A 24,101-nucleotide genomic window follows, 5' to 3' on the forward strand; every position below is an offset into this window, starting at 1 on the left:
GCCACAGATACAGGCATCTACGGATTCTTGTATTTTAACCAATTCCTGCAGAACAATCTATGGCCCTTTTCTTTCTTAAAAGCATCATCATTCCTGTCTCCCCAGGGTAGAAAAGGAGATGAGCACTGATTCTTGGATGAGTGGTCAAAAGCCAGCTTTGCATAGTGGACATAATACTAGCATCTATCCTCTTTTGACACATCTACAGTTAAAGCGGCGGTCTTTCCTAATTTGCCCACCATCTGGTTTCTTCTTCCATCTTATTTTGTTATGAAACTACTTGTATTTTCTCATAAAAATGTCACGCCGTTTGTGAATTGGCTGCATTTTTAATATTCTAATCAAATCCACGTGTGATGAGTTTCTTATGAAATATTTTAATAGGACTATACTATGAGATGGCAAACTGCTATTTTAATACAAAAAAGAAAAAAATTATAATTCAATGTATTTCTGTGCTCCTCGCACAGATGATGGAAGGAAAAGGAAAACAGACTTAATGGAGTTTGTTTATCAGATTTCCATTTGCTTAGTGGACAAAATGAGTTAGCAGCTAAATGCTGACGCTGTGTCCCCTGGTAATATACCAGCAATCAATAAAAGCTCCTTTAAATATGATGAATGCATTAAGCTGGACCCTTTTAATTGGCTCTATTCTGCAGCTGTGAACTGGTGTTGAGTTTTTTGTTTTTTGTTTTTTTGTATACTTGTCTTGCACTACCACAACCTAGGATGTAATATTATACTGCTCTCCTGCTTTCAGCTATTTCCTTCAGGGGTCCTCTCAGCCAATCACCTGCCTCCATCTCAGCCTGTTCCTTGCCTCCTCTACTGTTACACCAACAATCTCCATTTTCTTGTTTCATGACATTTATCACCTCTGGAGTCTTCTTTTTATATCCTACTGTGAAAACTATTTTGAACTTTTCTCAGTAACTTTTTCTCCAAAAAGCCTCATTGACTTTCTTTAAATTCACATTCTGTCTTTTAAACAGTCCCGCAGTTTCTTAACCATACAAAATTTTTGTCTTATAAAACTTCATGCGTCCATAGAACGTCCATTCCACAATGCCATTTTCTTCACCTCTTTTGTCCGCTGCCTAGTTTTTCAAGGCCTTTCCCACATGTTCTTGAAGTCACTGACATTGACTGCCTCTTCTTGTTGTGTTATTTTTTTCTCTCTCCACCAAACCCTCTCTAACACGCAAGTATTCTATCTTGCTTCTCCTGACCTTCATCCCCCTTTGCCATGAACTTCCACCTCACTTCTTTCTTTCTTTTATACAGCACGTTCATAGACACTCTTTATAGTACAGTATATATTTTTTTCTATATCTATCCATAAAGACATGGTCAGAAAGATCTTCTCTATCAGCACGCTCAAAGTGAGTAGTAATAAAATAGTTATCGTCACCTGAGTGAGACCTAAGTGGAGTTTCAGGTAAAGATTTTTCTTTGGGAATGTTTTGGGAGTTTTGGGACCAGAATGAGAGGATGTTAGTGGATTTCAGATGTTGGAGATGCCGACAAGAAAACTAGAAGAAGATTTAGCTAAATATATCTGACTTTTCTCCATTGGTCTAATTCCAAATCTACTACATTCTGCTGCAACTGTCTAGTGATGGGGTAGCATTGCCAGAGTACGGCCTCTCTCTCTCACTCTCTCTCTCTCTCTCTCACTCTTACCCTTACTCTCATCTCCTTGGTGGGCGGGCAGTGGGCGCAATGACTAAGCCAAGGTTGGCCATGTGCTAGAACATCCACTGCAAGCCAATATCCCTGCTGCCCACCCACCGTGATTTCATCACTCAAGCAGCATGCTATCATAAATTAGCAGATGAGGGAGAAGAGAGCTGCAGACACTTTCCAAAGATGAGAAGGTGATGAGATCATCTAATTGCAAATAATTGCTAAAAATAAAGTTGAATATACCGTACGCACTTGGAAATTTGTCCGTTATGATAAGCCGTGCACACGTTGAGACGGAGGACATGTTCCATGTGATGAAATGTGATCACAACAGATTCCAACAGAACATAATGTGGTTTTAAAACGGCAGCATATGCAGGGATTTCTATTTAATCGTGTGTCGTTTTTTTATGATTGTGGTTAAACACTTAAGTCTGTCCACGGGAAGATTGCAGTATGTTTTTAAAAAAAATTAAACGACTAAATTAATTAGTCCTTCATTAAGCTTTGTTTGTTGACGGGGGCAAATGGTGTCAAGTGTGACACTGGAGGAGTCTTATCTCTGTGCACCAGGGAGCATGTTCACTTTTAAAGAACAGACAGACAAGGAGGGAAAATAAAACACAGGTAGAGGGAGGGGGAGGGGGTGAGTGTGGAAACATAAATGCACTGGGAATAGAAAAGAAGGGTGGATGCATTCTATTTTTAGACTCGGATAACATGATGTAGACAGGGCAACAGTCCTCCTCCTCCTCCTCCTTCTTCTCCTTCTCCTTCTCCATCCCCTCATTTCACACATTCCTCCTTGGCACGTGCTACAGTGACTGAAGAAAGCTTCTGTGTGTGACCTGAATACCAATAAGAGAGAAGCAGCTGGATAGTGGCAGCCTGACATTCTTCTGCTTTTCTTCTGTCTCCTGTGGGACAGAGTCAAGACAAGGACCCGGCGTTTGACGGGAGACAAACACACGCGCACACTTCAGAGGACACGACAGTCAGAACGGACAATGAATCAATAAGAGCCGTGCGTTTGACACATTTGACACTTGGACCACTGTGGACCGCTGCAGATGACGGAAGATGTTGTGACCTTTTAAAGTTTTGACCAACAACAATCACAAACACCTGATAGGCTCACGCCACGGATATGCAGAGGGTTCCTCGACTCACGTCGGAGTTCCATTCTTATGGTGCGACGCCACTCAATTTTCGGCATAAGTCAGAACTCACGCTGTGCTAGCACAGTGATAACATCATAACCTTGGACATGAAAACATTGGAAGAGTCAGACTTACAATTGGAACCATAATGAAGGGCAAGAAGTTCACAGAAAAACAAACTTCTTCTTCCGTGTATGGGGCCGTATGGCGATGTAATATCGGAGGGATACTGATACCGAGCCATTTCTAGTAAATAGTTTTTGGTCAGTAATAGTTTGGGTCAGTACATAGTAACATCACAAACCTATACCTAAAGTACTCACAGCAGAATAATACCACAAATCCATATTATTTACCACAATGTACTTTAATTGATAAAGGATTTTATATTTTCGAAGACAAATGTCATTGACTTTATTCAACTGTTGTTTATCCTGCCTTGTTTGTCTCTCTCCTGAGATGATATGATCAGTTAATACTTGTGGAGGACCCTGTTATTCATCATCAATCATGATGAAAAAGTAATCATTTTCTTATTGTAATCCTTAGCATCATGTTGTAATTATGTCGAGTCTTTAAGCAGCTCCTGTTAAAGTGCTGGAATGTTTGCTCATGTACTGTACTCTCCTAGACGCATACACACACACATATAACACACACAAGGGTGTGATGGACGTTCAAGTGTTTGAGATAAAAGCATTTGACAGCCTGCTGGTGTGGTTGTCATGGGGATCCAAACAGACCAGAGAGCAGAAACATGACAGCGAGCAGCAGAAAGCCCTGTTGTTTCTGAGCAGCCTTGTGTTGAGGAATGACATGTCAGAATCAGCACGTATGAAGCTGCTGCTGCTGCTGCTGCTGCTTGTTCTCGTGCGGCTCGTTGGCTACAAAACCAAAACTTAAGGCACAGTTTGGGGTTAGGCGTATTTGCAGCAATCCTGCAAGACTGAGGACAAGATGTCCGCCACATCCCGCCCATCAGAGGAAACTGGGTTGAATTGCAAAACTGTTTGAGGTGTGTGTGAGTGTGTGTGAGATAGAGAGAGGGGGTTCTTTCACAAATTCTCTGCATAATAATAACAAAGTCAGGATTAATATAAGAGGACACACGTTTGGTACTTCAGTCAGCACTAAAGGTCGATAAAGATATGAGGCTGAATATAGCACAGAGCTCAGCTGTTCTGTGGAGCAGTTTACCACCAATATAATAGTAATAATTATAATAATAGTATTATTATTTATAATTCTTCTTTTACTACTAATAATGACTACTACTTGAGAGGTCCAACTGACTTCCCTACATGTCTTCACACATTAATACCATGGACATTTTAATCCCAAAATTGCAGCCAACATTCAGATAAAGTGACATATTGCTAGTATACTTTTAAAAATAAATAAATAAATAAACAACTCCTGTCATCCTTATGTGTAATTAAATTAAATATCACAGTGCTATGCATTGCTCGTGCCAAACCTGCTGTACCAAAAATAGCCATACGAAGGCATCCTGTTTACATAACTGCCTGGACATGGAAGACAGACTTTGATTCCATCTCATAACGCCAGTATTTCTGCATCGAAATCCAAATTTAGCTCGGTATATTTGACAATGTAAATACATGTAATACTGCAGGGAATGCTCCTTTAATCTTCAGCGTATTAGTCCTACCATCATTAACTATCAGTTTGACAGGACACAAATGTCTTTATAGGCTGCGTTCATTCCCAGTACGGCTGGAAATCAATACTTAACAACAATATGAAGAGGAAGCAGCGGTGAAGTCAAGAAGCCGACTGAAGTGGAGGTGTGAGGAGCTGTGGACGAGGGCTGCTAAGAAGGTGTTGGACCGAGGTGTTTCACTGACAGATGAAAACATGTTAGACGGCTGTTATTTCACTGCTACTGGATTTGTGCAATGTCACGTTGTCATAGCTGATCACAGAGAGGTGGCTGCTGCTGAGAGACGATTCCACATTGTTGAAAGAGGGCGAGAGAGAGAGAGAGAGAGCGAGGGGGGATGAAGCCATTAGGCCAACACTCTCAGTTACAGTCAGTTTGGATAGAAAATGCCACATCCAATGGCTGTTTGTTTAGAGCACGCTCACAACAAAGCCATGAGTCACAAGTGAATCACTTCACGTAGGAGAGGAGAGGACTGACTTTCTGTGTGTGCACTTGTCCAGTGCAGCGTTCCGATCTTATTTTTCCCTGCGAGGATGAAAGCGGACCGGAGCGGCACAGGGTTATGACTGATGGTCTAATGACTTCAAAGAGAGGTGAGAGATGTAAGGGGGAGTGGGGGAGGGGGCAGAAGTGGATGGAAGGATGCTCCACAGGTAGGGCAGCCAACAGTGCCAGGGGTGAGGGGAGGGGTGAGGCTACACATACATGTGCGAGTGAGTTCAGACAAGACAAAGGGAGAAAGTTACTGTGATGCTGAGAGCACAGGAGAAAACATCAAACACCCAAAGCTGAACAAAAGTCACCACAAGGCTGAGAGGGGAGACGAGCAGTGGGGTGGATGAAAGGGAGAGGAAGGGGGGTGAACCCGAGAGCACCAACCAGACGGCGAGGAAAAAGGGACTCGGGGTGTAGAGAAACACAGCAGGTGAGACAAGGACAGAAGAGACGGAGAGAAATCAGAATAAAATGTTCCTTGTAGAAAGACGGCACTCCTTCTGTGCACTGACAGATATGAAGTGAGGGGAAAAAAACATATTTATTTTTGGTTTTACTTTCATGACAAAGAAATCCAAATTAGCTCTGGCAGGAGTGCGAATCAGCGTTGAAGTACACAATATTACATTTTCACTTGGCTTCATGCTGCAGTAGATATTTCAGACATTTTCCAATGAGTGTTTTTTTTATTCAAGAGTCTGAATATCTTTGATTTTTAAGTGGATTTTTTTGCATCAAAATAACCTGAAGGCTATTGATTAAAATGGATGATTTTCATATCTTCGTGCTGATGCATTTACGCCAGTGCATGGTAATGAAACGGTTTTGTAAATACTAGGTTTCATTATTAATATTTTACTAGCAACACCCTCTTAAAAAAACTAGTTTCACCCCGAAGTCGAGATACTGTACCACAGCTCAGCTTCACACTCCCCTGTTCACCTGCACCTTAAGGACAAAGGACGCACTTTTAAGGAAGGACATTGTATTTTTGTCAGAGAAGGCGGATTTGAGATTTGAAAGAGGAGCGAAGGAAACCTTAACCTTGTCAACCCGGAGGAAACCATCACTCAGCAAAGCAGGTGGATTAAGACAAACACGCCCAGCCATTCCCAGCACAATGTTGTCCACATCCACAGAAGTCAACTCAGACTCCACAGGGCACACAGGTGTCCATCAGGTGGAATCGTCCTCTCATGTGTCTGAAACGGTTCACTACGACCTCATCCATCAACAGTACGACCAGGTGTCCAGTTGAGCCAGACTACACCTGAGATATCGTCTCGTATTTGATGTCTCGTGTTTGACTTCAATAGCAGTGTTTCAGGTACCAACGTAATGAATAGTTACCACTCGTCACTCCAGGACCGTGATTGATGTTCGTTAAATTTTGATCATGTCTCACCGGTTAACTTAACACCGTATACATCTGCCCCTTCACAGAGGAAGCCCGTGATGGGTGCAATCAAAATGAGGAGAAAACACAAGTGGAGAAATGTTCTATGACCTGTGGAGGTTAATTATCAGTTGGTCAAGTTTCATATCTTATTGGACATTCTCACATTGTGTCACTCAAACATGGTCTTTGTCCAATGTCTCCTTGGGGACAAAGCTTTTAAACCGACACACCTGAAGAAACCCTGTGAATATGTCATCAACATTTCAGCCTCGTCTCAGAGTCTGCACTAGTTGGCGCTGTTGAATAGTCGTGTGATTGTTTTACAGTCTGTATAAAAAGAACTACTATTTCACATGTACAGCACGTTGCTGTTAGTCAAATCTAATGTTGGTGACATAAAAATGATTGCAGTATTGATTTTATATCACGATTAGGCCAATTATACTGAAACATTTTTTGCTGTATCTGTTTTCTGCTCTGTCTCACACCTAAAGGCCTGCAGCGACTCTAAAATGTTTGGGTTTCTTTCCCCACAAAATCAAAACCCTTTTGACAGCAACTAGAGCAGAGCAGGAGCACTCAGCTAAGATGAATGTTTCCACATCACAGATCAATCTCGCTGTAGTCTCGTACACATGCGTCCCAATACTTTGTGTTCAGGTGAATCCGTTATGGAATTGTTGAAAAAGATATGCTTTGTGACCAGAGATCTTAGTCGAAGACTGAGCTTAAAGTCCTCTGTCGGCTTAACAGTACAGTTCAGGTATTTTTCTCTTAATTGTGAGCCACTTTACTTCCCTGTAATAAAACAACAGCACAAAATCACTCCCCTGTAATAAAACAACAGCACAAAAAAAAACAAAAAAACAAACACGAGGAAAAAAAACAAACAAACACGAGGATGTCATGGACAAGGATACGTTTCCCAGAATAACATTTAGCAGAAGAGGATGAAGAAAGAATGAGGACACACTGGAGGTGCTGTCAGAGCTCTGACTGAGGCGCTCACATAATCCTTGGTAAATGTCGGAGCGTAATAAAAAAAAAGACGAGACAGAAGGGAGAGCTGACTCAGCCCTCGTCTTGGAGGCCAGGCCTTCTCAGACCCAGATATAACACCAGGAGACAGCACACAAACCTGGCAGACATGTTGAGATCGGACAGGTTTAAAAAATCTGTCTCAAACTTTTCAGACAGGAATGAAGCTGTGACTAATCTTCCAAATTCACCGAACTGTGAGTGAGAAAAAAACCTAAATGTGCCTGATACTCCATCATCGTTGAAGGATAATGAGTTCAGTCGAGCCATATACTTTGTAGTACATCAATAAAGCAGTACAGTACTTCGTCAGTGAAACTTTGAAAGCATAATTTTCTACAGACGTCAATTTTCCAATGATGCTGATCATGTGCAAAGAACAAATGTAATTTGTTAGTTTTTACTCTTGTGTTTAAAATACTTTGTTTGCAAAAAATATGTGTACATTATATAAACATGCAGCATGACCAAATGGATTAACGTAGCCTCCCCCCCACCTCTCTCTCCCCCCTCCCCGTCCCCCAGTCATCTGACTAAACACCACATCCCTGGAGTAATTGATGTTAGCTCTTTTTAACTGGCGTCAACGGATACAAGCGACAGGATTAGGACAAATCTGAAAATGCCAACCGACGTCTGTCAAAACGCCACTCTTTGTGTCACAGAGTGGGCAAAAAAAAAAGAGAGAAGGAAAAGGAAAGGAATGTTTTCATACAGTGGACAAGGAAACACTCCACTGACAGGATGATTCACAATGAGCCCTACTTTACGCACAAAGACTTCTCTCTGATCTGGCAATTATAGATTGTCCCTCCTCACCCTTCTTTCTCTCTCTCTCTCTCTCTGTGTCTCACTCGCTCACTCACCCTCTTTCCTCCCAGTACTGATGTTCTGATTGCAGATTGAGGGAGACAAGCCGTACAAGAACCTCTTCAGTATGACTCTTGACTGTGAAAAAAGACGAAAATGTATTTGGCTCCCGCCACTTTACGGCTCTCGAACAATGTGGGATGACGCAGATTTGTGTCGATAACAGAATGGGTGGATGTTTTTTTAAAATACAGATAAGATGGGAAAGAAAGAACAAATGTAAATACACCTTTGTTATTATCTACTGCTGCAGTGATGCAGAGAAAAAGAGGGAAAATCGTGTCCTGCCAAGATGATCTCTTGTACACAACCACTTCATCAACACACAGATCAATAGCATGCTTTAATACCTTTGCCCTCTTGTTATTTCTGTTTGTTCGTTACCCAGTCACGCACGTTAGATGTGGTTCAGCTCTCACGGCGCAGCATCAACAGCCCCTGTGAAAAGTGTTAAGGACACAGTTCTGCGCAGCCGACAGCGTGAAGAGAGCACCGTGCTATATTAGGAGAGAAAAACCACATCAAACTGTTATGATGTGCTGAAAGGTTGAAAGCTGCCTGAAGAGTAAATAACAACCGCAGCGATTGTCTTTGAGCACCGCAATGATAGAAACTACGGACGCAAAAAAACTGTATAAAAATTAAAGGAAGAAAATATCGTATTTCCAGGAAGTGAAGCTGCGACTTATGTTCTGATTTTCTTTTTCTTTTCTTTTTTTTAAACCGATTAATGCGATAAATACGTGCGGCACACACGTGGTCAGAGATCAGGTGTGTGTGTACATGTCAAACAGAATCTGCATTTTTGTATGTCCAGGAATGTGCAACATCACGACCCCAACACGGATGATGTTAACAATAAGAGGGTATGAAACGTCGCAAATACCGTATATAATGTGCAGCAGAAAACAGAACAATAACGCTCCAGTGTCGGATTAATGGCTCTGCGTAGAAACAAAAGCGGAACTTGCTGCTGGAGGAACAATTACTGGATTCTTCTTGGCAGCTCAGATGTAAGTAAGAGTGGGCTGTTGTCTCATCCGTCACATACTGCGCCACAGAGGAAGAGCACATTCCTGCAGATACAAAGCACCGCAAGAAAAGTCATATTTTTAATTTCTAGAAAGCGGCTGAACATCCTGCCAAAAGTTGTTGTCTTGTGTTTAATTTACAAATATAATGAGCTTTTTATAGAAGTAAATCAGATCCATTCATGGAAAAATCTGTCTTCAGGAGGAGCTACAGATGAAAGTGAACTTTATTATTTTCTATTATTGTTTGAAAACTGTGATAAGGATTCTGAATTTCTCTGCTCATTATTTCCTGCCGTGCCACCATCACAGGTTGAAGTGTCAGAGTTTTTGGGTGGAGGTGTGAAGGTGGGTGTGTGGAAGCAGTAAGAGTGTCACTAAAGTGTTAATTATCACCGTATCCGTGTGGCCTAAACTGCCCCCCAAAAAGACGTGAGTCAGAGACGTGGCGGTTCAGTTACAGACGTGTTGAAGTGTGAGCGGCAGCGAGGTGGTGTTCTTCCTGCCGAGCGGTGATGAACTCCAACCAGAGCTGTTTTAGGCTCGCATGAAAAATTCAGGATGCTCTCTTGGCAACATTCGCCCTACATACGGCAACACGCACATGCTCGCAGCATTATTTCACGTTGCACACATGCAAGCAGGCATGAAACACACACACACACACACGAGCAGGCATGAAACACACACACAAACACACACACAATCATACAAATACAGTCCACACCTGTTTGTCTGTTTGTAAAGACAATGTGCACTCCGACCATCACGCCGGCTTGTTAGCGCTTTCCGTGAAATTACATGACGAGTAATGACATTTTCCAGGTCACCTGCCCCCTGTCGCCGGTGAATCAGTTGAACACAGAGCCCGGCTCTACGTGTTCGGCTCGGATGTGACGGCCTCAACACTTCACGTATGGCCGTGCGTTAAGAGCTCTCAGGTGTTAATGCATTCAAACGAGGTGTCTGTGTTTGCATCCTTCATGGAAAACGGAGACGCCGCTGCAAACATCTCCACAGCAGGCAGGCCAACACCTTTGCTCGCCCTTCCATTTTCATTAGCCCATAATGACAGGAGGTAGATGGAGCAGAGAGAACGAGAGACTGAGGGAGTGTAAGGACGCAGTAATGCTCCCAGTGGAAAGACTATCGAACGCTGATCTGCCGTCCTTGACCATAAATCTCCCTCTGCTGTGTTACATAATACTATACATTAGCATTTTATTAGCTTCCACACAGACATGGCTCTTTGCTTAATATGAAGAGTTAAAAATTAAACACTTGCCTCTGTGTGTGTGTGTGTGTGTGTGTGTATATATACACTCTCCTGATGTACATCTGAGATAAGAGGTCTGAGCAGCACCATGGTGCGTCAAAGCTTTGTGACGGACTGTTTTCCACTTGAGGATTCAGTTCATCTTAAGTAGGGCTGAGTCAGTGTGGGTGTCGACACCTCGGCCATGTCACCTTTAATTGAAAAGTACAGGGCATTTGTTCATGCTGACATCGTTCACATGTCCAGAGGCCTGAGTTATGCCCACTCCAGAAACACCATTTTCATCCTCGCCGCCTACTTAATGCTCTTTCGTTCTGCTGTGTATCTGGGTCAGTCAGTGCACAGAGTCGGGCTGTGGTCAAGTTGTAAGAGGTGAAGATCTCAACTCGGGGAAAAAAAAGAAGGATGTATTACTGCTGTGGATGGAACTGTGTTATCGTTCTGGGGCTGGAAGAATTTTTTTTAAAAACTGTTGACTTTAAATAATGTGAGTGAATGTTGAGAGACGTTTTAATCACATTGTTAAGGATCTCTTTCAAAATAGCATCAGTTCGTCTTGGTGGACTGACATACAGTGTTTGGAGCAGCTCAGCTGGTAATGTTTATTACTCCATGGTTATGCACAGGATAAGTATGTGAGAAATACAGCCCTAAACTTGGAAATAACTTTGTCATGAAAATTCATAGGCTAATAAAGGAGGCGTAGTGTCTGTTAGCATGAAGCTCATCAATCCACCATACACATGTAGGCAAAGGTTGTGTTCATATTTGCATACTCGGTATGGCAAGAGCGAAAAGGCAGGACACTGGAATCAATAGCAGCAGAAAGGAAAAGACGTCACGTGTAATTGAATAGCTTCAAAGACCTCAGGTCAATATGTGATGTTCCTGTGTATCCAGTCGTTAAGCTGTAGCATGTTTTAAACCACTTCGTGTCAGAGATAAACGTAATAAGTTGTGTCCACAAATAAAACACAGAACTCCCGTCCGTCCTCCTCCTCCATCCTCAGTGTTTGGCCTACTTTAGGAACAGTCCTGCTGCCTTGTTGTGGGGACCAGGATTGTTGCTGGCACCGTCGTAGCAACAGTTTCATCAAGTGCCCCACACTGTCAGTAAAATTGATTAAGATGCTGTGAGGACTATAAAAGACCAATATCATGCAAAGCCGCTTATTCCCACTGTGCACGAGCAGTCGGAGACGGAAGATGTGTTTTTATTGAGAAGAAAGGGAAGGAAGTGACTCAAAGCCCGAGTTTGTAACAATAAAAAGTGATCTCTTAATTGCTGCAACAGAGCTGGAAGACTCAAAACACTTTACTGCCCAACAGGTGATGCTGTGCTCACACGGCTCTTGTTGCTGCGGCGTGATCGTTTGGATGCTCCACATCACTGCACAGCAGCATTAACAACTTCTAAGATGAATTGTGGCAAAGACACATTTTGAGCAGAATATATTTATATTTGTAGGCCAGGATTTCAAGATTTTTAAGAACATGTTAAAAATAATAAATACATTTTTTTTTAATCCAGCAGCACAGATCTAACAGTGAGCAAAGCAAGTGAGGAAAATATCTGTCAGACATTTCAGTGTTTTAATGCACCATAGTTGATAAGGCGATAGTGAATAAATACTGCAGTAATATTAAACAATATATTAGATTACACAAAAGATTAGATTTCTTGTTTTTGTATACCACAGGAAAAAAAGTGTAACGAATTCAGAACAGTGCTCCTAGAAATGCCTCACCTGATCTTTGGTAAAAGAAGACAATGACTCTATGTTGTCTGGTTAGCAACACGCTAAAAGAAATCAAGAGTGACACGTTAATTCAAACCTGATTTCTGTAAAAACACAATAATACGGTGCAGGATAATTACTGATGATATTTTTGGTTTGAAATTAAATTGAATCTATTTGCAAATATGAAACATGTGGCCCAGGAGCCACAGGTTGCAGACCTCTGGCCTACTTGCAAGCTATTTCCCTTTTTTTTTCTCCAGTCATCGTAGACTGTATACTTCTGCCTACGTGCATTTAAGGGATAGTTGAGGATTTGGGAAGTGTGTTGGTTGGTATTGATGTTATTAATACTGACTTCACAAAGGGCAGTGCTATTTCTGTGGCGCCACCTGGGAGCTGCGACGCTCACCATCACAGGGAACACAGCCGCTGGCAGAAGGATGTATACCTTAAAGCCTCTTAACAAGAGAGAAGTTCACCTGATAAACACACCCCCACAACAGTCTGTGGTATCGCAGTCAGACAGATTTTTCCATGTGTGAATTGAAGTTAATGTTCCACTACCAGAGTGAGGCTGCGAGGTGCAAATTGTGGCGGGTATCAGTGATGTACATTTGGCCTGTGCCTGTAGCATCTGGCTGTCATGAACATTCAATCTAATCAGAACCACAGTGGGGAGGTTTTCAAATTTACTACTAATCACACGGCTTCATCTACAGGCTCTGCTGCTACAGGTTAAACCTTTAAAGAAAATAGATGCATTTACTTTCTCTGCTTCATTAAATGCTGCAGTGTTATTTTTAGGTCGTACCGCTCAGCCCTAGTCCATTGAGAAAATCTGCGTATGAGTTCTCAGAGGAGCCGGAGGATTTTGGTTCACAGTGTGAGCAGTGTGCAAATGTCACCTTCTGTACAGAAAATGGAAATGTCTAATGGTTAGAAAGTGTGGCAAACCTGTTGTCAGGCAGGCTTAAAAATAATGTAAGGGTTTACTAGCACAACAGTGACCACTGACAGCACCCAGGCAGATCATCAGTGCCTGCAGCAGTCTGTTGGCCAAGGTCACGGTTGATAATATCCTGTATCTCTGGCCTCAAATAAACAAGACCTCAACCCCACCTGAATATACCTTATATTCTATGTCATCATTAGAGTGTACTGTATATATCGTTATATAAAGTTTGATCATTTATTGGTGTTTCTATTATATTACTGGCTGACTGAGTGAGCAGTTGCGGAACATTCAAAGCAGAAAATAATTACTTTTCAGAATCAGAACCTCTTAAAAATTATTTTATGAATCCCCGGGGGAAGTTGTGAAGTGTTACAGCTGAGACCCTTTCAAACGGGGGAAGTGTTACAGCTGAGACCCTTTCAAAAGAGGAAAGGAAATATACAAGTATAAGAAATAGTAAACTGCTGTTTTTTATGAAAAGAGAAATTTAAAACCTTGCATGGAACCTTGGAAAAAGTGGATATGTTTTTTTCTCTAAAGAAACAGACAATTTCTCACTCTCCTTTTTGTATTTTCAGCTGTAGTCAGTCCTACTGTTGTTGTGCTCCTTGTGTAAGTCTTAGCATAAAACACATCATTTTGCTTAAAGCATCTTCCAACATGTACTTTATTTGACCTCAGTTCGAGTTAAATAAGAATTTAATGTTTTTTATGTTACAACCTCTGGCTGTAAAGTTTACAGTATTAGGGGTTGTAGTATAACTCCATTGGTAAACTATTACTTCAGTGATGATTTCATGCTAAAACGCTATTAAGTTGTCCCAGGACACACATGAAGGAGCGCTTTAACACATAATCCTGAAAAAGACATTCCTCCCAATCTAAATAAAGATGCTCAGTTTATGTTTATGTGTGTGTGTCTATGTGTGTGTCTGCTCAGTTTATGTGTGTGTGTCTATGTGTGTGTGTGCTCTGAGGCTAAATTGCATGTTACATTTGTTGCAAAAGAAATATTGCGTGTTCTCTGTGTGCTCATCAAGCTGATGCAGCATCCCAACCTTAAATCAACCGTGTCACAGGGACTCTGTCTTATCATTAGTTTTGGTCATTTCCATTGCACAGCTCATTGTCAAGTAAATTGATGCAAGAGAGTCACAGGCACGCACTCAACACACACACACACACACAGACACATAAAAAACGCGAGAGCGTCTAAAAATAGCAGCAGCCTTACCTTTCTGTACACTATCATGTTGGGGGACTCATCTGCTACCCCGTTGGTGCCTTGCCCACCACTGTTGGTCTGTGCCATGATCCAGTAAGTAAATCTGCCACAGGAAATGTCAGGTTCTCCTGCTGTGGACAGATTGATACTCTCGGTTAGGAAGACAAACACTTAGTTCTCCTCATTAGCCCACTACCCAGAGGTTTGAATTACCTCGACATCTTTGACAATAAAGAGACGTTGATATATGGTTTTCTTCAAGGTCTTGAGAAGGACTTTGTTATGAGGCTGAGGTAATTCCCTATACTTTATGTTTCGTATAAGTACGAACGTCATCAGCAAAAGTTTAAACCGATAACTATGCTGCAGAGTACGGCTGTACGCACAATCCGTTCACGGGTGGATTGATTGTTGACAAAAATCAGTGTCTGAAAAGCTGAAAACCTTTCGCTGTTTGTTGACACCGTTTAGTATGAAAGTGCACCACCTACATGGCACCTGCTGTTATAGGCGCAGTACGAAGGCAACAGCACCACAGAAGGTGAGGTGAAGACCCGGACCCTGTCGTCGGTAAATACAGTGACACCAAACCGTCCCTGGAGGAGGCACTCCAATGCAGCTGAGAAACATCGACTGGAGTAGAGTAACCACAGCCAAACCGTGCAAGACGATGCGAAGACGCATCGCACAAAACATGCACGCTTTAGCAGCTTCATCGTTGTTGCTGCTTCTTGCAACACCCACACGACATTCTTGGCAGGTTTGGGCTGCAACACTAAATAGCCCGTAGCATGCAAACAGCGGAGTCATGTAACCTGTTTTTAACATGAGGCCGTAAGCTGTGCACCGCACTCACCACACGCTACTGTCCGTTTCAGCACCTTGGACAGCTACTGCAAAACCGCCCGCGCCCAGATATCGCTTTTCTTCTTAAATGACGAACAGCGTGTAAATACAGGGAGAACACTGCTCCAACGGTCAGTGGAGGAGGAGAGGAGAAAAGGGGGCTCACCTGAAAAAGAGAAACGCTCAGCCCGTGGTAGGACTATTAAATCCTTGCAGGGGTGGAAGCCTGGCCCTTTGCATTCACTATGTCAACTGGCAGACATGGGAATGTGAGGATTATTCATTTGCAGCGTGAAGAGGCAGACATTCGGCGGATACTTGGTGTGGTAAAGCTCCGGCTCTGTGTCTCTATCTCTCCGCTTGTCCACACGATGCTCTGAGGCACGGGCACGCCGCCTCGCAGCGCCGTGTGCGCGCATCGATCCGTGACCAATTGCGTGCGAGAAATAAATTACAACCAGTTTGGGAAACATACTGATTTTATTTTTGTTTCAGTGTCTTTTAATGTGAATTTTTCTACTGAATGCTGAGGCGCCGAGAGCCCAGAAAGAAGGTATTTGCATAAATATTCGAACAAATGTCATCAAACAGCAAAGGTCAACACACCAAGCTTGCATTTAGTCAACATGTTTATTCTCATAACCGGTACACACACATTAAAAAAAGGGTGGTTCATCAATGGAATGAAAATGTAACTTTGCCTTTTTCTCTTTTGCACCAAGCATAGAAATTACAAATGAACATGCAATTACAAAAAAAAGAAAGAAAACGGATCTAAAAAGGAAGTACGACATAATTACAAAAAAGAAATGGCCATTCATTCCTATGCATTGTCTGCCAATGCAAGCTGTCATAAATCATCTATGGTTTTTTTCATATATCAGTCGTACTGCAGTTCTGCACCAATACATGAATAAACATGAACTTGCTATTGCTTTGAGACATGTAGCTGTCCAGGCGTGAGAGATGACAGATGTGCTCTTTATGTGCTGTATGTGTCTGTGTGTTTTATTTCCTTCCCTGCTCCTTGTTATCATCTTTGTTCTTTCAAGATTGAATCTCTCAGCAGGAGCCATGATCACTCGTCACTTCTCCTTGTTTCTCAGACTAGCGTGATGCTTACAAATGTGTAAAGTTTGTTTTGTTAAACTAATTATTATAGGTTTATTGGTATATTATTATTACTATTTAGGTAATTTATTCAAATGAGTAATTCGATTTTAATTCTGGGGCGTTGTTTTATTTTTTATTTTTTGACTGTTGTTTTGGGTATATAAATGTTAAAAACTAAACAGTTTGTTAAAAAAAAAACTGTTTTTTAAAATTGTTATTAAGTCAGTAGTCATTTTCGTTTTATGCTTCTTCATCTGGTGAATATATTCTTTTAATCAAATCGTTCTATTTAATATTCGGTGTGGGCCAGCGCACAATTCTGGGTGTGCTGTCACTTTAAGTGACTCCATGTCAAACTCGTCTTCCCACAATGCACAGTTCCATTCGTCATCAAACAAGAATGCGGTAACAAAAGAAAACAGTCAAAACAACACCGAGTTGGCATTATCGAGGGCGGTTAAAGTTGGCATTTGCTGAGATAAACACAGTAGCTTCTCCTCCCACGTTTGAGTAACAAGTCATGGCTTTGAAGAGGATACAGAAAGTAAGTGTTTCCGTGTTTTATATTCCTTTTGAAATCACGAGAATTACTGGAACCTTACGCGGAAGTGTCACTCTCACGTTAGCCCGTCTGCTAGCATAGTTAGCTTACTCATCGTATTTGGTGGTGTTCCAAAAGTTGTGTAAACGATAAATCGCTACAGTATTATTCATGACAAAGCTCGCATGGCTAACAGGTTCACTAAACGTGACAGTAATGATAACGTTTCCCAAATACAGTTGATAAATCCGGGTAAGCCAACTTAATCACGTTATCAGCTAAACAGGGGCCTTTTAGCTGGTTAGCTGGACAATCATTTTAAATGTTTTTTTTTTTTTAATAATTCAATGTAACACATTTTTAGATGAGAAGAAACACATTACACGTCCCTAACGTTACGTTACAAAATAATTCAATATAACACATTTTTAGATGAGAAGAAACGCATTACACGTCCCTAACGTTACGTTACATTTTTTTATTGTACAGGAGTTAAACGACTTGCGGAAAGATCCTCCATCATCGTGTTCAGCTGGACCTGTAGGAGAAGACAGTAAGTCGTATAATATTGAAAACTAACTGGATGACATGTAAATAATCACCTGTCATCGGTTTACAGCTCGAGTTGGCTGTTCTTTGTGACTGTCTTGAAGATATATCTAATCGGTCTTCCATTAATGCCCTTTTACATTGTGGATTAATAGATGTGTTTTATTTAGCTGACGTCACAGTGTCAGTATTGAACATTGATTAGGTATCACATATTTCACATCACAAAACTAAATATATAAACATTGAGAAACAACTTCCAAAAATTGCTTTAACATGTCGACGTGTTTTTTTAAACAGGAAGTGTGGGTTACACTGATAACCCATAGTTTCGGTTCAGCGACATTTCAAACCTTCTGGAAACGTCACACACGGGCTGCTTAAGAGAAAGCACTGGTGTTTTAAATGATTCCAGGGAACAAACAGGGGACTGTTGTATGTGCTTGCCCGTTTGAATTCATTATGTAACCTTTCACATAACAGTCCAACCGGGTTGCTCTACAGTTTACCTTATTAAATAACAGTGTCCCACAGTGTATAAACTCACTCTGGTTTCCTTCTCTTTTCTCCAGTGTTCCACTGGCAGGCTACGATTTTAGGGCCGGTGAGTTGTTTGTTGTATTTTCTATTTATGTATATTTTATTCTGTTTCTCTAAATATTGTGATTAATGGTGACATTGTAGTACTTTCTACTCCAAAGAGTTCAGACTGTTACAGTTTATCAAACCCTTACTGAAGCCTGTAGTATGGTATAGACTGCAGTGTTGTTTTTTTGTTTTTATGTTCCACAGATTTACACAAGGTTAGCCAAATTTTGAACTACAAAAGCAGTGCCTTCTTCCTATTACTACATTTAATATAAAAGAGAACTAATAATAAATGAAACTAGTGTTTTTGTTGTACAGTTGTGCTCATTCCAGTATTGTCTGTTCTTTTCAGACTGACAGTCCATACAATGGAGGAGTGTTCTTTCTATCTGTCCATTTTCCAACTGACTATCCCTTTAAACCACCAAAGGTAATGTAATTTAATTAAAGCTCTACTTAGTTGTTTTCTCCCCTCACATTATTACATTTCATAGTGTTTTCAATACATTTAAAATCCAAAAGAATGCCAGATGCTGATGTTTCTTCTGCTGCTGTACGTGAATTGTTTTTATTTTCCCAGGTTGCCTTTACAACAAAAATCTATCACCCAAACATTAACAGCAATGGTAGCATCTGCCTCGACATTTTGAGATCACAGTGGTCGCCTGCATTAACAGTTTCAAAAGGTTGGTGAAAACAAAAACAAACAAACTAGCATTCAAGGACATTTATTGTCAAGGACCAGGATATTAATGAATAAACACCAGACTAGAATAATAAATAGACCAAACTATGAGATGAGCAATGTAAAATGCTGCACTACGAGAACATTAGGGTTTGGTTTGCTTTGTATCTTATACTTAATTACAAGAGTCAAGAAAATTTGTGAAATAATATTTGGCTACAAACACACAATTTTGGACAAAATGGATTATTCAAAATATGTCACATGAGTGTATAAACCAATGCAGCCTGTGTGTGGGAGAGAAAGTGAAACCATGAGAAAGTGAAACCGTTTTGTTTTTAACTGCATATTGACTCTTTGTTTTTCAGTTTTATTATCCATATGCTCTCTGCTCTGTGACCCGAATCCAGACGATCCACTCGTCCCAGACATCGCTCACATCTATAAATCTGACCGACAGAAGTAAGTGCGACACTAATTGACGTCAACGTTAAGTCAGACGTGAATGAAAACTAATTCTGTTTTAATTCCCTTTAGGTATAACGAAGAAGCCAAAAAGTGGACACAGAGGTTTGCCATGTGAAGTATATTCCCAGTAATGATGATTCCTCCTTCTTTTGCACATCAAGACAGTACTGTTCCAACTTATCCACACTGGTTTTAACTCACCATGTTCTACATTTATTTCAATTGAAGCACCACACTCTGCTCAGACATTTTCTTTATCAACATTTAAGTTTTTCTTATTTTCTAAAATGGCCCTTGATTAAAATTTGCTTTATGGATAAAATCACATGATGATTGATATTGTGTTCCGATTGACAAAGAGAGGTTGTTAAACTATTGCATTCAGGCAAAATAAATCATTTTTGATTTAAAGAGCAGTGATAATACATATGACCACTAGGTGGAGGCCTTATCTTTTTATGGCCAAGCCTTTTATATAACAGATTTTCTCTTCCTGGTACACCTTCATCATGTATTTATTTTAGAAAAAAAATCTATTACCTTTTGCTAAATATAAATAAATCCAGTGGGGTTTTTTTTTCTTTCCTGATTTTTTTACCATAATGCTTTTGGTATGTTTTGATCTGCATTTTTTGAGAATTGTCAAGCAAAAATGCTTATTAAAAAATCTATCTAAATATACAGCACTCTATGCCTTATTGCATTATAAGAGTCAATTTAAAAAAAAGCTTAAAGTATGCATAAGCATTGTGTCCTAATGACAAATACAACAAGGTTGAACAACAGCTATAGGCAGAAAATATTTGTTTTTGACCAGGGTTGATGGGGGGGGGAGGTTTTATTCAATTACAAACTCAAACGTTGACTTTTATCTTTGCCTTGATAAAGGGAGTAAATAATAAGAAGCATGTGGCAAAGGTATAAATTAGCTATAACATAATGACTGACAAATCATTTCTGATTGGGCGAAACTGAGATTAAAAAAGTCTTCTATGTATGACTTCACTACGACTAAATTGCAATGGTTTCTGTAATTTTTTTGGAATAAAAAGATGTTATGTTGTCAAGTCCATACAATTTCCTACCTTTACTTTCTCACTCAGTGACTCGGTGTTTTTAAATGAACAGGATGTGGTTATAGGTCGAGGGAGATTTACACCTGATACTGGTTTATTTAAACATAAAGAATAACAGAAATGAGGTCGAAACCACTGCCCTGGGCAGGTTCCTGTAATATAATAAGAAATAACAACAGATATCTGAGCTGGTGACTTTTGAAAAGTAAATTTATCAAAAAAGAAAAACTTCATTTAACAGAACTGTTTATCATTGGAAACTGTCATTAATCATTTTGTGGGTACCGCACAGGAAAAGTACCAAGAATGTTCCCATGCAGGCACCATTCTAGTGAATGACTGTTCAGTGACCCATATAAAACCCTGGTTCTGTATTATTTTATAATGACGCTCTCTGTTTGTATTTGCTGCAGCAGTTGTTCCACAGTCTGTCGACTTACTCCAGATTGTTTTTGTTTCCCTTTCCTGTATTACTTCCTTCTCTACCCTCTAAGAATGTGAAGTGTTTCCTCTACAAGGCAATAAACTGGATGCATGGCGTGTTGGTTGGTATACAGCAAACGGTCAGCCCTAATGAAAACATGGTGTTGAAAATGCAAAGCTATGTGAACTGAAGCCAGAGTTCGTGGTTTTTGACGGGGAAGTCAGAAAATGTAAAGATATTTCTCTCTCTTTTTTTTAACCACCCTGATCATAAATGTTTTAACAGGGAAGATTCAACAGAAAGCTGCCCAAGGCCCCGCACTGGTGACCCTGAGAATGCACCCTCAGAAATGATTGAGAACCATAAATTCTAAACGTTCTACTGAAGGATGTAAGAATCTGCAAGTATCTCCAAAACATCTTTTTGGATTTTCTTTCCCTCCAGAAACTCCAGGTCTAATTTGGGTTTTTTGACTTTTGTGGGGAATATTTCAGCTGTCAAGCTAATCTCCCACTGCATTTGTCATATGTGCAGGCAAAACTATTCCAGAACTTTGGAAAACATCCAGACTCCCATTCCCCACACTTGTATGAGTTTTGGGTCACAGAGAGTTTAAGAGTTTGTCACTAAGCAAAAGAACTGGAAATTAAAAAAAAAAAAAGCTGTTGGTATTTTAATTTTTATAGTCAGTTTTATGCAGGGGGAAAATGAACATGATGACATGAAGTATTTACTGACTGGGCTGTTATAGAATAGGGGTGTCAAACTTCAGCCACACAGTTCCCCTTGAAGGGCTGTTGTGGATGGCAGACTGCATAGATAAAACTCCTTCATAACGATTTCATTAATGTTTCTGCAAGTAATTATTTCTAATATTGTTCATTGCTGTGAAATAATAAAAAAAACTTTTAATTTACCAGGTTAAGAAACTGTGGACAGCATGGACTTGACCTGAGAACTTTGGATATCGATCCTGGGTTGCCAGATCTGGTCCCTCAAGGCTTCGGCTGCATCACCTCGTCTTCCTCTCTCGTATACCGCTCATGTCTACACACAGTCCAAACACATAAATGCACACAAAGAATATATGATATGAAGTGGATACTACAGTCAGCCAAGTTTAGCGGAAGTTTAGTAAATAAATTCATTTAAGAAACAAAAACAATCAAGAAGCCATTTGAGAGACGAAAGAGACGGCGCTTTAAGAACCGTCTCTCTCTCTCTCTCCCTCTCTCTCTCTCTCTCTCTCTCTCTCTCAGAAATTCCCATCACTGAAGGGAAGTCGAAGTTCAGCGAGGGAGGAAAGTGTTTTTTCTGGGAGGAGTCCCGCTTTTTTTTGCAGGATGACACGTGAAACTTTCCTGAGGAGGTGCTTGGTGTGTTTGCAGTGAGCTGAGCGGCTCTCCGTTAACTCCAGAGAGAGAAGCTGGTGTTGGTGTTGGAGGACCAGAGGACCAGAGAGCTCCAGCCTATTTTGAGACGTCCGTCAATGGGGGGAAGCCAAGGGGCTTGAAGAATTTACAACGAGGAAAAACATCTTCACCGAGCGGCCATGAGTTTGCACAACACCGCGAAGTGACGAGATTGGAAGGACACCCTCTCTCCCTCCCTCCACCTCCCCCCCAAAAGTCACGTCTACGCAGACGAAAGTTAACTGGAGCTCGACGCTTTGCTCCAGCTCGACCAGAACTTTGCCTGAAATCCTGCAGCGGCCTCTGGAGCAGTTGCTGCGCAGCACCAATGGCTGCTCAATGTGACACTTTAAGCGGATACTTGCAGCAGTCGGACCAGGGCTCCAACAGCGAGCGCAGCACCGACTCCCCGCTCCCGGGCTCCGAGGAGGATCTGAGCGGACCTCACCCGCTGCCGGACCCCGAGTGGACCGAGGAGAGGTTCCGGGTGGACCGCAAGAAGTTGGAAATCATGCTTTTAGGTAAGAACAGAGAATTAATTGAACTTAAAGTAACGTACACAACGATATATTTTGTATTTATTACAGTTTTGTGTCCACGCATTACCATCACCTGGCGAACTCCCCATTGTTTTCAAACATCAACTGCATAACGGTCGTTTGTTTTGATAACTTTTCTGGATTTCTGAAGTAGTAATAACCATTTGTCTTTTCAACTTTAATGTTTAAATTATCTTTCTTTATCACGAAACTTGCCTGAATGACGTACTCGTGCTCAAAAATTTATAATTAATCAATTGAGAGGAGGAGATAAGTTAATGGAAACACTTGTGCTAAAACAAAACAACGAGAAGAAAGACGTTTTATAACCTATTTCAGAGTTACAATACATTTTGTCCGCTAAACTAAACTTTACGACGTGGGTTAAAAAGTCCAAACAAGTAAAAGAGAGGGTTAAACTAAAAATGATGCATGCCCATGCCGTGGCTCCAGGGGGTAGTACCGTGGTCCGACCGCAGGGTGTCGCTGTGTAAACTACCATGGCGTGTATTTGTTTGTAGACTAAACTGAAATCTGACCTGAACATGCACTTACTTCACTTCACGCGACAGTTTAAAATGTTTGCACACACACACACATACACACGCACGTACACGCACTGATACAACAGGTTTCGGTGACGGTGATGATTGGAGGCGTAAAGAAATGCACAGTGTAGCACAAAATGTTTTCAGTCACATGTTTACTCTGTGTCATTATCAGGCCTGCCTTAAATTTTAAACAAATCTTTTTTTTTTTTTTTTTAGGACTAATCTTGTTTAAACGAGTTAAATCTGAACATGAACTCATTCTTTCAAGAAGTTCAATCCCGGGTTCGTACAAACTGGAATTTCCACGGGAAGAACGTTCAGGGAAAAGTGGTGAAAGGTCAGAGTTTGACCAGAACTGCAGAGAGAATCAGAAACAATGGAGGTCGGGCCTGTGGTCAGGTGGGTTGAAGGTAAACACAACAACGTGTCAGAGTTACCACGGAAACCTATTTTGAAAGTCACGACCGTGAGAATGGGACAAAGTTGACCACAGTCACCGCACGCGCAGCTCAGGTTACAGGTTCACGACTCAAATTCGACTCAGAACTTTTACATGAAATCAAACGTTCAGTCATCGGCTACTTTGGTCTTTTCTGTGAATATTTTTAGATAAAGTTTGATGTTAACTTTGACGCAGTTCTCTGGATATTTTTTTTTAATATATGAGTTTCTGGTTCCTGTGGTGTTGTTCGTCTATATCTGGGTTCTACACGGATCAGTTTCTAATGAACCCCACCCTCAC

General features: G+C 41.0%; 3 protein-coding genes across 4 annotated transcripts in view; 2 read left to right on the plus strand and 1 right to left on the minus strand.

Moving 5' to 3' along the window:
* The window catches only part of LOC103387253 (regulator of G protein signaling 7), a 37,875-nt gene extending 22,057 nt beyond the window's left edge, over positions 1-15,818 (minus strand). Inside the window, exons 1-2 of one of the 2 annotated variants that reach the window (XM_008321800.3) lie at positions 15,580-15,818; positions 14,577-14,698 (exon numbers count right to left, since the gene is read on the minus strand). In XM_008321800.3, coding sequence (XP_008320022.1) covers positions 14,577-14,654 — 78 coding nt within the window. In that variant the 5' untranslated portion in view covers positions 14,655-14,698; positions 15,580-15,818. Of the gene's footprint in view, positions 1-14,576; positions 14,699-15,423; positions 15,548-15,579 lie in introns of those variants that run through there. The other variant, XM_017037134.2, reaches the window with a different exon arrangement.
* Positions 15,819-16,901: 1,083 nt separating this feature from the next.
* On the plus strand, positions 16,902-20,428 carry LOC103387254 (ubiquitin-conjugating enzyme E2 D4-like). Its single transcript, XM_008321802.3, has 7 exons — positions 16,902-17,070; positions 17,557-17,620; positions 18,189-18,220; positions 18,557-18,634; positions 18,785-18,890; positions 19,258-19,351; positions 19,427-20,428. The coding sequence occupies exons 1-7, from the start codon at positions 17,047-17,049 to the stop codon at positions 19,470-19,472; spliced, it is 444 nt and encodes a 147-aa protein (XP_008320024.1). The 5' UTR covers positions 16,902-17,046; the 3' UTR covers positions 19,473-20,428.
* A 155-nt stretch (positions 20,429-20,583) lies between these two features.
* Positions 20,584-24,101, plus strand: part of bicc1a (BicC family RNA binding protein 1a) — a 51,539-nt gene continuing 48,021 nt past the window's right edge. Inside the window, exons 1-3 of the mRNA XM_008321804.3 lie at positions 20,584-21,247; positions 21,778-21,889; positions 22,117-22,790. Of these exons, the coding sequence (XP_008320026.1) occupies positions 22,598-22,790 (193 nt within the window). The 5' untranslated portion in view covers positions 20,584-21,247; positions 21,778-21,889; positions 22,117-22,597. The remainder of the gene's footprint in view (positions 21,248-21,777; positions 21,890-22,116; positions 22,791-24,101) is intronic.

Source organism: Cynoglossus semilaevis, chromosome 12 (genome assembly GCF_000523025.1).
Source record: "Cynoglossus semilaevis isolate Cse_v1.0 chromosome 12, Cse_v1.0, whole genome shotgun sequence".
Taxonomy (NCBI): domain Eukaryota; kingdom Metazoa; phylum Chordata; class Actinopteri; order Pleuronectiformes; family Cynoglossidae; genus Cynoglossus; species Cynoglossus semilaevis.